This window comes from Ruditapes philippinarum, unplaced genomic scaffold (genome assembly GCF_026571515.1).
Source record: "Ruditapes philippinarum isolate M1 unplaced genomic scaffold, ASM2657151v2 ctg3731_1_1_1_1, whole genome shotgun sequence".
NCBI lineage: Eukaryota > Metazoa > Mollusca > Bivalvia > Venerida > Veneridae > Ruditapes > Ruditapes philippinarum.
Window position 1 is genome coordinate 4,192 of NW_026858601.1, and position 18,559 is coordinate 22,750.

General features: G+C 32.6%; 1 protein-coding gene across 1 annotated transcript; it reads right to left on the minus strand.

Moving 5' to 3' along the window:
- Positions 1-972: 972 nt before the first annotated feature.
- Positions 973-17,951, minus strand: LOC132753701 (uncharacterized). The gene is made up of 11 exons (XM_060744196.1): positions 17,392-17,951; positions 16,829-16,919; positions 14,213-14,313; positions 12,649-12,787; positions 11,328-11,409; positions 9,732-10,599; positions 8,122-8,180; positions 7,226-7,368; positions 6,873-6,914; positions 5,022-5,184; positions 973-3,246 (listed from the first exon to the last, which is right to left on the minus strand). Exons 1-11 carry the CDS (start codon positions 17,626-17,628, stop codon positions 3,030-3,032), a joined length of 2,142 nt encoding a protein of 713 aa, XP_060600179.1. The 5' UTR covers positions 17,629-17,951; the 3' UTR covers positions 973-3,029.
- Between the last annotated feature and the right edge of the window lie 608 nt (positions 17,952-18,559).

The window sequence follows — 18,559 nt, forward strand, 5'->3', positions numbered from 1 at the left end:
AAAAATGATGCAATCTCTAAAAATAGAAACAATGACGCATTTCTATAAAAAAAAGCAATGACCCAATTTCTCTAAATAGAAACAATGACGCAATTCTATAAATAGAAACAATGACGCAATTCTATAAATAGAAACAATGACACAATTTTAGTTATTGTTGTTGTTGTAGTAAATATATATATATAGACACACACACACCAATAAATATTTAAATATGGTCATTTAATGCACAAATCTGAGAAAATTCAGTAATTTAACCTTCAAGGTCAAGGTCATTTAAGAGCCCAAGCAAAGTTGGGTTTGATAAACAACAAGGTCTGGTCCTTAAGAATGTTCTCTTATAATATGAAGTTGATCCCTTCAATAATAGCAAAGTTACAGTCAGTCCGCCAAAACAATGAAAATTTCAATAATTTGACCTTCAAAGACAATGTCATTAATGTGTGAAGGTCAAGGTCTTTCAGTATATCTTTAACAGTAATCTTTGAAGATTATTATGTTCAAGTTTCAGGACAATCCATTCAAAAATAACAAACTTACAGCCAATAAAAGCCAAAAAAATGAAAATTTCAATAATTTGACCTTCAAAGTCAAGGTCATTTATGAGTGAAGGTCAAGGTCTGGCTGGTTATTTTTAAGGGATATCCTTAAAGATTATTATGTTCAAGTTTGAAGACAATCCATTCAAAAATAACAAAGTTACAGCCAATAACAGCATGAACAAGCAAAAATTGGACTTTTAACCTTGAAGGTCAAGGTCATTTATGGATGAAGGTCAAGGTTAGTGTGGTCTACTGAAAGGTCTTGTCCCAAGGGTTGTTGTGGCCAAGTATGAAGACAATACACAAAGAAATAAAAAAGTTATGATCCAGGTACAAGTTTTCGGACGGCAACGGCAACGGCAACGGCAACGCCGACCTGACTGTAGCAATACCTCTATTTTTTTTTCAAAAAAAAAAGTCGAGCTAAAAAAATAAAAAATCACTAATGTTCACATTGTTATTTTTCTGCTCTCCTTACTCAGCACTATCACTTAGCAACAAAAGCTTTAAAAATTTTGTTGTAACTAAAAGAGAAATTTAATTTTTGTAATGAAAGAAACTATCATAACATGTAGTTATCAATTTGTGTTTTCAAGCTAACCAATTCTGTTGGACATTTCTTACTTCAACCTTGAAATTGTTTGTTTTCTGTTTGTTTGTTTCATTTTACGCCTTTTTCCAACAGTATTTCAGTCATATAGGCGGGTAGTTTCCTCACCATCATTCCTGGAGAGTTACACCAGTACTAGACTACCTTCCTCAGCGCTAAACTACCAAAGAATCTCCCGGGGATCAAACCCACGCCAGAGAGGTAACTGGATTAGAAGTCATCGGAGGCGGTCAACCTTGACATATTCACTAAAAACTCAAGTTAAGTGAACTTAAAAGGACACTATGTTTTAATTAATGGAAATGCAGACAAAGAATTACAATGATAAAAACAGTGTTTCGAAGTACCCTGATATTGTCAATTTGTAGTATTTACCCAAAGTATCCATAATTTAATAAAGTTTTATTATATATCTTTTACTAAAGAGTAAACAAAATTTCATACCCCTAGTTTATCACATAAACCATGGTACAGGAGTGTAATATACCCATTTAATAAAAACAATATTACACTATAGACTATAATGACATCATCTGCATTATATGCAAACATACAAATGGCGTTAAAGCACCCTTATGCTAATATTACACTATAGGCGCATCAATGAAAAATGACTCATTTAAGTATAAACCATTCTTATTTTAGATATGTGATAAACAGAATGAATATTATATTTGTGTAGATTCAATACTAAATTTATTAAACTTGTTGAATAAAACAATATTATGCTTGCCAAAGTCTCGCAAAATATTATTTAATTAAACTAATTCAAATTGTTCAATAAATTTAGTATTAAATCTACACTCACTCAATATCCTCTATTTAAAATATAAGTCAGAATATTAGAACACTAACAAAAGCTTAACCCACTGGAACCAATAGTTGTTAACCTTTGCTACCTGTATAACATGTATACCGAAAGGTCGTGCAGCCTGTTCAGACTCTATTTAAACTGTTGTTTGTCCCAATATTTGTACTTTGATATTGAAATTCCTTAAAATTAGAATGAACTGTTCCAATCTAATGGACAGGGGTGGTATATATATTTCCATAAATTCAGAAGGTTAAACGTTACTGTCGTGGTAGTTTTCCACTCCCAAGCAGTGAGCCACATTTAATTAACCAGAGCACAGTTCAGCCACTGCATCGTCAAGCAGTTAACCAGTACTAGATGCCTTCGCTTCCACAAGGAACTGATAACTTCTGTACATGTAGCACAGCAGTTTAATGTGAATGACCGTAGAAAGGATTTCATGATCAATCACAATGAAAGTGACCTGCGACGTCTGATTATCGATCCCAGGTCACTGGTTTCTGTTACAATTTTGTAAAAAGGTAACAAGATAAAAATCAAAATAGAATTCTTTAAAATAAATTTAAGAGCTGAATATCTCACAACATATTACATAAATAGAAAAAGATAACAAAATTAAGACCATGAAAGACTTACAGTTAGCAAAATGGAATTTCAAAATCAACAAATTTTAATATGATAACAAATGGATTCAAATACCTGACAAAAGTTCCGGGTGCTGTTTTATCAACAAAGACCATCGTTAAGGATCTAACGATTGAAACTCATGACCGAACCTGCGATACACATAAGATCGTTTTATGTACATGATTGTATGCACTCAGTGGCAGCTAAGACCATTTTCAGTTGTACGAACAAGTCTGAGCCACAACTGAGCGTACGACCGTTGATAAAACCGCACCCAGATCTTCTTACAGTTTACATATGAAGTGTAGCGGTCATTTAGAATCTGATTTTAATCAGATTGGTGGATCGAGAATTCTGCTAATAAACCAGGGGCCTAAAACTGTGTTTAGTTCCCTGGCATAACGCATTGAATATAAAAGTTCTAACAGTTTATTTACTAAGCATTTTCTTTTACATCTGGCTGTCTATCTCTTAAATAATAATCCACTTTTAAATTTGGTATAGATTTAGTATCATCAATATGAATTTCATCCCCATCAAGAATTTCAAGCCTGCTAATTGGCAACAATCCACCCCTAATTTCCTGAAATTCACCTACAGACTCATTGTGCTGAGTATTGCAGCGTTTGTGGTTGAGGACAGCATACATGGTACTGAAATTATACAACAAACTACATGTAATGAACCCAATTGAGTTGAATGTAGGGAAAATTGGGAAACAATAGTCAAAACTAGAAATGTGTCTACAGGACAGGGATACTGCACCTTTCCCGTTTTGTCACTGTTTATGGACAGAAAGTGTACAAAATTCACTGCATGACGGACAAAGCTTGACAGCATGAAAGCATGATTGACAGACAAAGTCTGACAGCATAAAAGCCCGATTGATGGCCAAACCTATATCAACACAATGTGTTTTAATTCACACCATATTTTCTACAAAGGGAGATCACTTGTGAGTAACTAATGACAACAGAAATATATATCTGCCAGCAGTCTTTGTATGATTGAATCGATTGATGATAGACATTGAAATAGCTAACATTCATCATGCTCTTATGTAAACCAGCCATAGTGGTTATAGTGATGTTGTCTCAGGGTTAACACCAGTTAGTATTTCACAGAAAGTTCAGGCAAACATTACTTTTTACTAATTTACATAATAGATAGCAGACAGGTAAATTAGAGGTAACAAGCATTTGATAGTATTGCGGGCAATACAGTAGTCCCCTACCGGTCCCTCAAAAAGTTCTTTAATTGTCATACACTCCTGTGTATTGCCATTTATAATGAATTTGAGGATGAAGTCTGTATTTAAAAATATCGACCACAAAACATAATAAAATAAGTTTGTCTATATCACAGTAATGTGTTAAGTTTCCATGCTTAGTAAGGAAATTATGTTTATACAACCTTGTCATATTATTACGATGTGGGATTTTAAAGTAAATCCTATAAGGAATGAAGAAGTTGGAGTGAAAATACCAGTTTCTCGAAAAAAATCTAAGTTCAAGGGGGACATAATTCTGGAAATAGTCTTGCTAGAGTATTTAACCTTCTCAAAAATGTCGAGTGTTAATAAGAAACATATATATGAAGTTTGAAGTAGATACATAAGGAAATAAAGAAGTTATTTAAAAAAGACAACATTTTTCCCCTAAAAAAATCTAAGTTCAAGGGAGGTAATACTGATATTTTTTGTGCTAGAGTTATAAACCTTGTCACATATGACGTGGTTGATGACCAGAAACTTATATTTAAAGTTTGAAGTAAACACCTTAAGAAATAAAGAACATATAGTGAAAAAGCTGAAAAATTTAAATCAGAAATCTTGAAATTCAGGCTATTTGTTGCCATAGCAACCAGAATTTTCAAAATAAGAAGAAAAGAAAAAGATGTGCATAATCTCCAGACTGACATCTACCCATATTTCAAGTTTCATAAAAATATTTTCAGTACTTTTTGAGTTATCACTGGATCCAGTTTATGTGTTAAATTTGCCATATTTTCAGACTATTTGTTGCCATAGCAACCAGAATTTTCAACATAGGAAGAAAAAAAAAAGACGTGCATAATCTCCATACTGCCATCTATCCATATATCAAGTTTCATAAAAATATTTTCAGTGTTTTTTGCGTTATCGCGGGATCCAGTTTTGTGGACGGACGGACTGACGGACTGACAGACAGACGGACGGACAGACAGACGGACGGAGGGTAAACCTAAAGTCCCCTCCGGTTAAACCGGTAGGGGAACCGGTAGGGGACTAACAAGGTGTTTCCTTATGATTATGTCTTCTATTAGAGGCCAATGTTTCATTTTCCCACTTCATTCCTTTAATTTGACAATAATATGGAACAATCTATTTAAAAAAAAAATTTAACCTTTAGAAAAGCTGATGGCAGCTTTAATAAGAATAAGGAAATACCTTTGATCAATTTTCTTTGCGATAAGGTTCCTCAGAGTGTCGGCCATACTTCTTACAGAAATGGTCTCAGTGAATGCCAATTTGCCATTATGAATAAACCTCACTGTCACATATTCTGTCAACCCTTTGCTTATATCTACGTCTACCAATGGAGTGAGCTGACCTTCAATGAAATACACGTATATATAGAGCAACCTATTCAAAATGGCCCAGCTGAATCCTCTTTTTTACTTTTTTGTTCAAACTGCACTTTATCATAAGTAAAATGTACATGATTACTGGAAGTACATAAAACTTTGCATACATCATGTTAAAAATGTAACAATATTCGAGAAATTCTGCACAATTATTTTTTGAACATGATGAACATGACTGAAATCATGATTTAATGATACATATAGGGCTATTTCCCTTACTTTGTCTTTTCTCAACAATATGATATATATCAAGTTATTTGTCTCAAGCTTATGTTATATATCAGGTTATTTGTTTTCAGCATGATATATCAGATTATTTGTCTAAAACATATGAAATATATCAAGTTATTTGCCTAAAGCTAATGATATGTTTATCAAATTTTGTCAAACTATGTCTTTTCTAAGGCATATGATATATATGTATATATCAGGACATTTCACTTTCCATAGCATTTTTCTCCATAATATACAATAATTATAATATAAATATATATAATTCGATATCAATTTTTTAAAGTATATGATATATATCACATTTCCCTCTTTTCTCAACTATAGGATATAATTATATCAGATTATTTGACTTACAATGTCTTTTCTAATTATGCGATATATATCAAAATAGGTCACTTTCCTTGCCATATTTATCAATTGGATATTATATTTTCATCAGTATATTTCACTGACCATCTCTTATTCCTCTATCATATGATATCTATCAGCATCTATAACTTACAATGTTTTTTCTCTAGTGTATGATATATATATGCATTTCTGACTTACAGTGTTTCTTCTCTAGTGTATGGTATATATGTAAATATCAGCATTTCTGACTTACCATGACTTTTCTCTAGTGTATGGTATATATGTAAATATCAGTACTTCTGAATTACCATGACTTATTTCTCTATCATATGATATATATCAGTATTTCTGACCATTTTTTCCCTCCAGTGTATCATATATATATCATCATTTCTGACTAACCATGTCTTTTCTCTAGTATATGATATATACCAGTATCTCTGACTTACCATGTCTTTTCTCTAGTATATAATATATATTAGTATTTTTGACTTACCATGTCTTTTCTCTAGTTTATGATATATATCAGTATTTCTGACTTACCATGTCTTTTCTTTCTAGTTTATGATATATATCAGCATAATCATATGATATATATCAGCATTTCTGAGTTACCATGTCTTTTCTCTAGTTTATGATATATATCAGTATTTCTGACTTACCATGTCTTTTCTCTAGTGTATGGTATATATGTAAATATCAGTATTTCTGAATTACCATGACTTATTTCTCTATCATATGATATATATCAGTATTTCTGACCATTTTTTCCCTCCAGTGTATCATATATATCACCATTTCTGACTAACCATGTCTTTTCTCTAGTATATGATATATACCAGTATCTCTGACTTACCATGTCTTTTCTCTAGTTTATGATATATATCAGTATTTCTGACTTACCATGTCTTTTCTCTCTAGTTTATGATATATATCAGCATAATCATATGATATATATCAGCATTTCTGAGTTACCATGTCTTTTCTCTAGTTTATGATATATATCAGTATTTCTGACTTACTATGTCTTTTCTCTAGTGTATGATATATATCAGTGTTTCTGACTTACCATGTCTTTTCTCTAGTGTATGATATATATCAGTATTTCTGACTTACCATGTTGTTTCTCTAGTATATGATATATATCAGTATTTTTGACTTACCATGTCTTTTCTCTAGTGTATGATATATATCAGTATCTCTGACATAGCATGTCTTTTCGCCAGTGTATAATATATCAGTATTTCTGACTTACCATGTCTTTTCTCTAGTGTATGATATACATGTATATATATATATATATATATATATATATATATATATATATATATATATATATTATATATATATAATATATATATCAGTAATTTCTAACTTACCATGCCTTTTCTCTAGTGTATGATATATATCAGTATTTCTGACTTACCATGTCTTTTTTCTCTAGTGTATGATATATATCAGGCTTCAATTTTTTATCGTAGAAATGTCTTAATAGGAAACGCTCAGATTTTTCTCTCTCTGATGGAGTCACTTCACTTCCATTGAGCAGTTTGACATTTGGTAAACTGCAAAACAATATCTTGACCTTTATTGTACAATTTTCATTTTCAAAACCACTAAATTTCTCCACACCACTAAATTACTTTCTGAATTTGTAACAGCCCATAGTTATTCTAGAAATTTAAACCCTTTATCTATTGAATATGGGCAATTTACATATCCTCCTTTGAACTTGGAACAGACTAATAGAAATTTTAAAGCATTTCATAGACAAAATACAAAAATGAAATATGCCTTTTCCTAGCTATTTTGAAGCCCAGTACCATAAAATTGCTTACTTGCGACAAAAATATCTGATAAAACCTCTTTTCAGGCTTTCTTAGGAAAAGAGGTGCAACGCCTATTAATCATTTCTGCTATAAGAATTGCAAAAAAATTTTTTGATTTTAAATTTAATCCTGAGCATATTTCTTTGTAACCTTTTCAGTTTCGCAGAGTTTTCAATTTCAAATGCTTCATTAGATCTAAGTTAGAATTTCAAATGTTTTTTATTGTTTTTGACCTGTGGAGCTCCTTTTAATCTAGAAAGCGCTGATGGGCGGAAAAGCCTGGGATTAATCTATTGGCACAGGTTATTACCAGTTTCAACAGACTTAAGACTCTTTCACAGTAACAATTATTTAGATATGATAGCTATAAAAGTCGCTTTATAAGGTTGCATTACACACATAAAATTCATTAAATTATAACACATTCAATTTTGGAAGTAAAAGATTTCAAACTTAATGTGGAACATGTATTAAATGTTCAGCACATACCTTGCCATGAACAGTTTTCTTCTATCTTCATCACTTAGTTTTGATCCTAATTTCACATTCTGAAACAATAATTTTTTTTAAGTTAAGTACAAGTTTAATGCTGCATGCCTCCAGATACTCCAAAATATTTCAAGAAAATCAAACCAAAACAGTATAAGTCATATGACTTCAAAACAAGAGAAAATGATTTTGGCTAACATCCTGTGTTACAAACTTAAAGCAGCACCAGGGGTCAAAACCACTTCATCTGGTCCATTGACTCCAATAATTGAGTGGCTGCAATTCTGACGCCTAAACAGTTTAAGGCAACCCCTCAGCCAAAAAAGGGTTCTTTTTATCTCACCTTAGACCTTTGCATGTGACCATTGCCAAAGAAAACTGAACTGTTTACTCAACACTATGCTACCTGTAATAATATATATAATAATATATAATCCCTCGATGTGAAAACTTGCTTAAGTTTTACTATGGACATGTGCTTTCCTCTGATCTTTGAGTGTAGACTTTTGACCTAGAGACCTGCTCCATGTGTGCAACACTGTCTCATAATGGTGAACATTTGTGTCCAGATATACTAAGATCCCTCAGTGCATATAGAAGATATGCTCTTTACATTAAATCACCTCTGGTGACCTTGACCTTGCCTAAATTGACCTGAATCATGCTGCCAATACTCAAAGTCAAGATTGTGAAAAATTTTGATATTTTCCCTCAATTCAAAACAAATTGTTCATACACACATTTTCATATTTTTATCTGACAATTGACCTTTAAAGTGTGATCATAGTCCTTTTTCACAGGGACACACAACCTCACAATGATGAACATTTCTGCCATGTAACAAAAATGTACATTAAAAACTTTGTATGCATGTACAAGTTTTTTCTCCCTGTGACCTCTAAGTAGGATCTTGACCTTTGACAGAGAGACCTGCTTCATGTGTGCAACACTGTTTCAAGATCATGAACATATGAGTCTTGAAACACTTAGGTTCATCAATGCACATGGAAGATATGCATTGTACAAATTCTTTTACAGTCAGTCACCTCTGGTAACCTTGACCTTGCATATATTGATATAAATTATGCTGGCAAAATTAAGTCTTGTCTCTAAATAGTAGACATTTTTTATATTATCTCTCCATTCAAAGAAATTAAACTGTCCATACACACATTTTCAACTGAATATTGACCTCTAAATGTGACCTTGACCTTTGCTGCAGGAACCCAAATTTCAAGCAAGACAAACCATCTTATCATGGTGAACATTTGAGCCAAATACTGCATGTGGAAGTTTGCTCTAGACAAATGTTTTTCTTTGACCTCAAAGTGTGACCTTAACCTTTGACCTAGTGACTTTCTTCATGCACAAGACACAACCTCATATTTTTGTCAAGCAATATTATCTAAATCCCTCCATGCATGAAGAACATGTGCTCTGGACAATACTGAATGTTGCCTGGACACTGGCTGCCGGCTAAAAACATTTCCATTATAAATCTCTTTTTTATGATAAAAAGGTGTATAAAAAAGAGAAAATTGACAGATATTACAAGTAAGATAATAGTAAGATAAGATATTTAAGATATTAAATTCATTTCAAAGTTTTACCTTCATTCTAACTGATTTTAGAGCAGGGAATGTTCGCAGTGCACTCAAATGTTTCCACTTCCCAATCTTTGTCTCACTTACACACAAAGTTTCAAGGGAGATAAACGGTTTTTGACTGACAGGTTCTTCATCACAAAGACAGCAAGAGTCATCTCCCCTGTTTAAGCCTTTCCCATCTGTCCCTCCTCCATTTTTCAGCTCATTGTTTTCTTTATTTTCATCAGCAAAATCTGCATCCTTTTGGTTCATTTCTGGATCAAATTTTGTACTTGTCTCCGCAGCAGACTCATCTTTGGCCTCTTCAACGACAACATCAAAAGCTCTCCTCAAGATAAGCTCAACAATCTCTCTACTCAGTTGCTTTATGCATTCCTGATCTTCCTTATCTTTTATATCAAACAAACTTTCAGACCCGGTCTCTACCAGCTGATCTTTAGGTCTTTCAGAACATTCAACTACACCAATACTTGTAGTTGGGCTGTTTTCCTCTTGTCTGGACATCATGCTTTCTTCATCTTTGCCTTGCAACACACTGGACTGTGCAATATCATTTCTTATTGCCTCATCTATCACAGAGTTCAGAATGTTTTCACAATATTGCCGAACTTCTTCTTGAAGCGATTCAATAACGTCATCACTATTAGCAACAGTGGCATCATCAAGTTTTACTGCATCTCCATCATGGTTATCATTAACTTTGTCACTGCCAAGAGCAGTCATGTCATCAACAGTTACAGTTTCATGACAGGAACAGTTACAATCAGGGTCAAGGTCACCTGCTTTGTAATGTATATCAACTAAAGGATTTCCAGATAGGATCAGAGACTTTAAGCCTGATAAATGACGGAGTTTCCACACTTCATCCCAACTAAGGTATAAAAAGAAAACATTTCTCATTTTCTGATGTCATTATTGAATATTTTGTAAGGGAATACTCTATTCAGTTCTGTTACACAACTTGCATGCTTTAAAACAAAAGAGACACTCTTTTTCTCTGTCAAGACATGACAAAATTTTATTAAAAAAAAAAAATGTGACTTTCCATTTTTTTTTTATTGTGTATATATTAGTTTCCCTTTTAAACCTTTGCACCCATAGAACAATTTTCAATATTTCACATCAGTCATGACAGAAGATGCTGTGAGCAAACATACAGACAAAATCTTATAGAATTATATAAATGACAATCATATACATGTTATAAGTTAGAACTTTTTTTGAGCTGAAGTCATGAAAAATACTATATTGTATTGAACAGGAAAGTGGTTACAATATTTTACTGTTAGCAATAAAATGATAATATTAATAATTAATATTAGAGCAATTTTGGTCATACCATGCAAAAACAGGAAAGATGATTTTGACTAAACTTGGGTATTACAAACTTAATGCAACACCAGGGGGTCAAAACCACGTCACCTGCTGGAGTTAAGAAATGCATAGACTCCAGTTATTCGAAACCCATTTAGTCACCTCTTACAATCACACAGGGATAAACTATGGCTGCAATTCTGATGCCTCAACCATTAAAGGCAACCTCTCAGCTACAAGAGAGTATTTTTTCCTAAATTTAATATTCAGAATGTTTGTACTTACCTGGTAATGTGATTATCATTCATTCTCAAACATTCAACACTACGGAGACCAAGATGTTTTCCTTCTGGTATATCTCTGAAATCTGTAATCATAAAAAAAAAACATGATCTAATACTCCATTTTTTGCTTAAATTGTTCTGTTTTCACATTCAAAATCATGCAAAGTTTTGAATGAATTCTAAATAAATTCTATTACAAGTTTTTCATTCCGCCTATTTTATAAATAACCGTAGCATGTGCCTTTACACAAGACCTTGACAGTCAAGGCCATTCAAAAGTAAAGGTCGTATTTGAATTATGAACATTATATGTAGAAAGTCTTCTTTTGTCTAATTATGTATAAACAAGAGGGCCATGATGGCCCTGATATCACTCACCTGTATATAGGCCTCCGGGCGGGGCCAATTTTAACCCAGGTGCTTTTATTTGAACAAACTTGGTAGACACCCATTAGAAAATGTTTCATGATAAATATCTAAGCTATAGCTTTTTGGGGTTTTGGTAGAAGTTTTTTAATTTTTTTCTATACACATATAGGGCAAAACAATGACACCCCTCCCCGCCCTTAGGCAAGGCCAATATTGACCCCATGACTTTTATTTGAACAAACTTGGTAGACACTCACAAGAATATGTTTCATGCTTAGTATCTTAACACTAGCTCTTTGGGTTTTTTTAAAGAAGATTTTTTGAAGTTTTCACTATACACATATTAGGAAAATCAATGACCCCCCAGACGAGGCCAATTTTGACCCCAGGGCATTTATTTGAACAAACTTGGTAGACACTGACAAGATGATATTTCATGCCAAATATTTAAGCTTTAGCTCTTTCGGTTTTTAAGTTTTTTCTTTGGGTTGCCATGGCAACCAGAGTTCTGCATGGAATTAAATTCTTTGAACAATTTTTAAAGTTGACTTCCAAAGGAACATTCCTGTGAAGTTTGGATGAAATTGGCTTAGCGGTTTATGAGATGTTGTTTAAAGTAAAAGTTTACGGACGGACAGACGAAAAGAAATCACAAAAGCTCACCATGTCACTTTGTGACAGGTGAGCTAAAAAGTACATTAATAAAATAAGTTATGACAATTAACATGTAAGCAAAACTGAATAATTTGGCCATTGTCAAGTTTGAATTATTCATCATGAACAAGTTTTTGGTTCACCGTTCTCGTTTTTGAGTTACCTGTCCCTGAACTAACTCAAGGGCAGATACTTCACAATGAAGGTAAACGATAACTTTTTTGAAGGTAAACAATAACTTTTTTTCTCTTATTTTCATGTATCTAATCAATGAGCAAATCAATTTATAACTTCCTTACTATTTGCACATAGATGAAGTTCCTTTAAATGTGGTAACAGTTTCGCAAATTGCAAGACATCCTTCCATTTGATACCTGTCCTGTTTAAAACCAAGTTTTCTACATTTGGAAGTGGGCTTGACCATTCATATAATGTATCCTACAAACAAGAAAAGTCCAATTTAACAACATGTATTTTAATTCTTTATTAATTTTAATTACTTTTTTCGCTAAATACTGTAACTTCATTAAAAAATAACCTGCGTGACATCAAATAAACATCGTAACAATACGCCACATGGCAACAAAATAAAACAAAACGTTCGTAAAATACATAATTATCATACATATGTATAAAAACGTGTTTCCTTTATGGTATTTAATATAAAAGTTTCCTACAGTTAAAATATATATAATATAATGAATATATATATATCATTAACATAAATGAATATTTGTACATAAACAGAATAAAATGTTCTGGAACAATATATCATTCTGCTATTTTAAATAGGCTTTTATCCATTTAGCAATGATATTATGTAATGCGTCAATTGATTTTAAGGTAATTTACTACCAAATGCCCTTCATACCAACATTTTGTAGGTATTCTTTTTTAAAGTTCAAACAATAATTTTTGCAGTATAGATAATTAGCTATAAAGATTTTTGACAGGTTGTTATGGCCCTATTATCCTATATTAATGGCTGCTAGGCGAGGGTTATTGCAAACAACTGTTTATATGCAGCAATATAACCTGTCAGAAATATTTATAACAAATTTATAATACAGCAAACATCATTTTTAGAGGAATGAAGCAAGATTTCTTCAAAAATCGACAGCAGCCGTGTATACAAAACTATATAAATGTCACGATTATCCAATGAAAAGCGACATTACAAATGTGCAGTAATATAAATATTAATTAATATACATGTAGCTTAAAATATATATATACGCTTTTAAATGTTGTACTCTACAGAAATATCATACTTATGTACATCATGGAAACCCACGGGTATTAATTTCGCTGAACTACATTCATTTCATGCGCATGAAGTGAATTTATTTCATGCTCTCCAGCGTTTTATTGTAATATATCAGATGATTATATTCTGATAAACCACTAGTGAAATTTATAAAATATAATTTTCACTGTAGCCGGACTATATCTGAATGCGGATGAAAAGAAAATCAAACTATAAATGGAATTACAGGCAGAAAAAAATGCCGTCATACGTAAATTGTGCTTCTTTAGGGAAAGAAAGTCAATGTCAGCATACATCATGTTAAAAATGTAACAAAATTAGAGAAATTTAACAGAAGCATATTTCAAAATTGATGATGTGACGTCATGATGTGATGACGTCACAAAGGAGAATGCGCGACTTTACGCGGCAAAATCAGTAAAAATACTTAAAATCACTTAAAAAGCATGAAATAAAAAGAAAATTTATTTGGTTTACATATAAGATTGAAATATTTGTCATTCGTGAACACCAGCTATTGCATCTGGTGTTCACTCAGTGAAATTATATTTCAATCTTACATGCAAAACAAACAAATATCCTCTATACAAATATACCTTATTATTTGCAATAGGGTTTCTAGCTATGTTCAGGAACTTCAGGTTTTGTAGCTCCTGTATTAATGGTAAAATTTCACTCCAAGAGTCCAGGAGATTCCCTGTAGAAAAAAAACAACAAAATCATTTCAGCACTTCACAGATTCTTCTAATGTCAAAGTTCACCTTTTTGTTATTATTAATAACTTATAAATTTATAATTTTTCTTTGTATATTCATCTGTTTAAAGAAGTCTTCAACTCTTGAAGGAGCTCCACACAGAGGTAAAAAATCCTAACATCATAAAATTGAAATTCTTACATATACAATGTATCAAGTGAAGTACTTAAAATTGAAAAAAAAATTCTGTGAAAAATGTCAAAGAAATAAATGAGCCGCGTCACGACAAAACCAACATAATGTGTTTGGGACCAGCATGGATCCAGACCAGCCTGCACATCTGCGCAGTCTTATCAGCATCCATGCTGTTCGCTATCAGTTTCACTACTTGTAATAGGGTTGATAAGCGAACAGCATGGATCCTGATCAGACTGCGCAGATGCGCAGGCTGGTCTGGATCCATGCTGGTCGCAAACCCATTATGTTGGTTTTGTCGCGACGCGGCTCAAATGTAGAATAAAATTGAATAATGATCTGTGTGATTATTAGCCTGATTATAAATTAACTAAAAGCGCTTACAGCCATCTCCTCCAGTGTAAAACCTGGCCATACATTCTGTGTTAAGCCAAAGACATAGATCCAGTGTTTTGTTTTTCTTAACAGAGAGACACTTTCAACAAGAGGTAGGTTTTGGGAATTGTACTAGTTTTCCAGGGGGAGAAAGAGAGAGGGGGCGGGGGCCGTCATTAAAAAAATCAAATTAACTTAGAATCCTTAACCCACCCCTTCACCCTCTCGATATACGTCCGTGTCTGACCAGGCTCTACACTGTTGATTGATTATTAAAAAAGTAAAACTTTGTTTAAAAATTTATTTCTTCATCTTTAGCACCTGTAAATTGACAACTGACAATTCTAAAAAAAGCAGGTGGTCAAATCCATCTAAGAAATTCAACAGGTTTCATAATTATCATTAGGATTTGGCTTCATTGAAAACCAATTATAGCAAAATGTCAATCATCATTTGCTGTTAATATTCAAGATACATTGTATACTATACTCGAATTTGATATTTCAAAATATTGATAATTCCTACATGATCTCTGACTTTAAATATAAAATACAAAAAATGTAAACATGATTTGACTTCACACAAACTTAATAGGTTATGCTTTAAATCCTACACACTTATAGTGGACTAAGAGTGTCATTAAAAAAACTGGCAGCTTTACTTGACCTGTTATAAGGAACACAGATTCCCATAAAAAGTTTGTACATTCTTTTATTTCGATAAAATACATATTCAAGAAGAATTTTATAGATTTCAATAAATTTCTGCAGTAAAAATATTTAACTTAAAGATATGCATAACATATCTTTCAGTACTGCCAGGTACATTGTATTTCTTTATTCTACACAAGGGTAAATATAAAATGTAATGAGTCATCAATCAAGGTTAAGTAAATGGATAACGTCATTTCTAAAAATAGTATGTTATACATGTACAGTGTGTTTTGGTGAATCCAGCTGAATTTTTGGACAGGTAGCATGCACGGTGAAACATTCTTAAAGGCCCATTATGCCTTAGAAAGGCATTTATTTTCATTTCTCACAAAAGTTAATTTGGGTATACTTTTATGGTACCTAAAAATTTACTAATTGGCCAATTACCAGAACTTTCTTTTTCATCTGTTGCTTTTTTGGCAATAAGTACAGTTATTGAGAATAAGTCTTATGAATGGAAGTCAAAATACATTATGTACTTCTTTGTATACCTTTTGCTGAGTACTTTTATCATTATGACTAATTATTTTACATTTATTGCTACTTTCTTCAGGTAAACCAGCATCAAAAGTGCTCTAAAACCATTATTTAAACATTATAAAAAAATCATGTTTGCCCTTTTGAAAGAAAAGGCATAATGTGCCTTTAAAATAAACAACAACAGAAAACGTTAACCTGAAGCAAATTTTTATCAATCACTTTCTTGGTACTGAAAATATTGTCTTCAAAGCACTTTCTTTCACTTTTAATAATTTTGTGTGAAGTTCACATGATTTTCCATTTATTCTTTCCCAACTAATCTTTGCATGCTGTTCAAAAATTTACATTCAATGAATCAGTTGGGAAAAGATTGTGGAAATCAAAATCAAAATTTTTGAATACACATTGTTCATTTAATATTTATAAGTCTTGTAAATTTGCCACCTATCTTTTGGCTTGCAATAAAGGATCTTAAATGACCTCACTGCTGTGGGTTGACACCCTCCCTGGACTAGCTAGTAGTGGAACAACTTTAGTGGTTCTACTCATGGGCCCACTCATACATGTCTGAAATGTTACAATGAGGTCTACCTGAAATCTGCCTCCACCAGAGTATAGCCTTAATGTCACCGCTAACTAGTGTGTTTGTGCCACATAAACACCCACCCCACAAAATATTCAACTTAAAGACAACGCTACTGTGTTGGTGTCACATAAACACTGACCCTCCCCTACAAAATATTCACAATCATACCTGATATATCCAAATCAACAACATTTGGACATAATGATCTAATACTCTGTCCCTCTAATGCTGATGTTCTAATGTAACTGTTACTGACACACTGAAAAAAACAACAACAACAAATTTGAAATAAATAATTAACAAGTGTGCAATAAAAATTATTTGAAATAAGTAGGGTCTACTCAACAAGTGCAATAACATTTAAAATGAATAAGGAATACCATATACAAAAGTGTGCATATAAACTAGCCCAACAAATTATGCTCCAGGCCTTTTTATTATATACAGTAGAGGATGGTATTTGGTAATATATCATGCAGATTGTAAGATCGGTCGGTCTTGCAGTTAAGATATTGAGATTAGAATATTACGGGGAAGTCAAAGCCAGCAGCTGGGAAGTGGGCCCGCGCTTTGGCTTGCCCGGCTATAGACTACACATTCATATTAAGGTTTGGCATCCTTGGCAAAAATATCTGGTTTACAAAATAGAACAAGTTGAAAGGTCAGCTGCCACATTTTTTTCTAGTATTACTTTTGATACAGTACGCTAAAGCTTGAAATACTTTACTTACAACATTTGTTAGGTACCCAAGTTCTGCATCCCCTCCAGAGTTTGTGCGCTTCTTAGGTGGTCTTCCTCCAAAATATCCAAACTTGAACTCCTCATTACCGCTACAGTACTTTGACCTGAGAACCGATAACAAATTACTATGTTCTTTTTCCTCCTTTTTTGTCTCTGTTTCCCTCTGACTGTCACTGTCATTTACCGTTTCTAGCCCAACGACGAAGCTTGTTGCTTTCCCTGCCATTGTGCAGAAATGAATATAAAAAAATGTGGGAACTTATTATAGAAATTGTATAATTTTCAAATAATGAGTCAGAATTCAGTAATAGCTATGTTTACTTTTTGATCAATCGGAACACCTCGACTTTTATTACTCATCAGAGGTAAATCTAAACTTTCCGACTATCTTTAATTATACGAAGTTTTAGGAACAAGAACTTAATCCCTAAGACACTACACCCCGAATATTTTGAGGAAACTTCATCCCTGCAGACAATTCAAATATTTTCAACACCCTCTTATTTTTGTCAAAGAGCCGAGAAGTTGCGATTGATTTAAATCCGTAGACTGGTCCGGGGGGTACCACTAAAATACGCAACGGAGATTTTTTTGGCGCAACGGACGCAACGGGCGCAACGGAGATATTTTTTTTAGAAAAACCGGCACAACGCCTTTTTTTAAATCAATGTGCTATATTTAAGCATCTAAAATGATTAATTAGCATTATTAAGTAAGTATGTTTTAAAATGTTTCATAAATTGTACACGTTTAATTGCACTGAAGAGTTATATGCCTGGCGAAATGGAAATTTCATGGCGCAACGGAGATATTTAAAAAAACAACAACGACACAACGCCTTTTTTAAAGTCAATGTGCTATATTTAAGCATCTAAAATGATTGTTTAGCATTATTAAGTAAGTTTGTTTTAAAATGTTTCATAAATTGTATATGTTTAATTGCACTGAAGGGTCATATGCCTGGCGAAATGGAAATTTCATGGCGCAACGGAGATATTTTTAAAAAAAAAAAACACGACACAACGCCTTTTTTAAAGTCAATATGCTATATTTGAGCATCTAAAATGATTGTTTAGCACTATTAAGTAAGTATGGTTTAAAATGTTTCATAAATTGTATATGTTTTCACTGAAGGATTATATATGCCTGGCGAAATG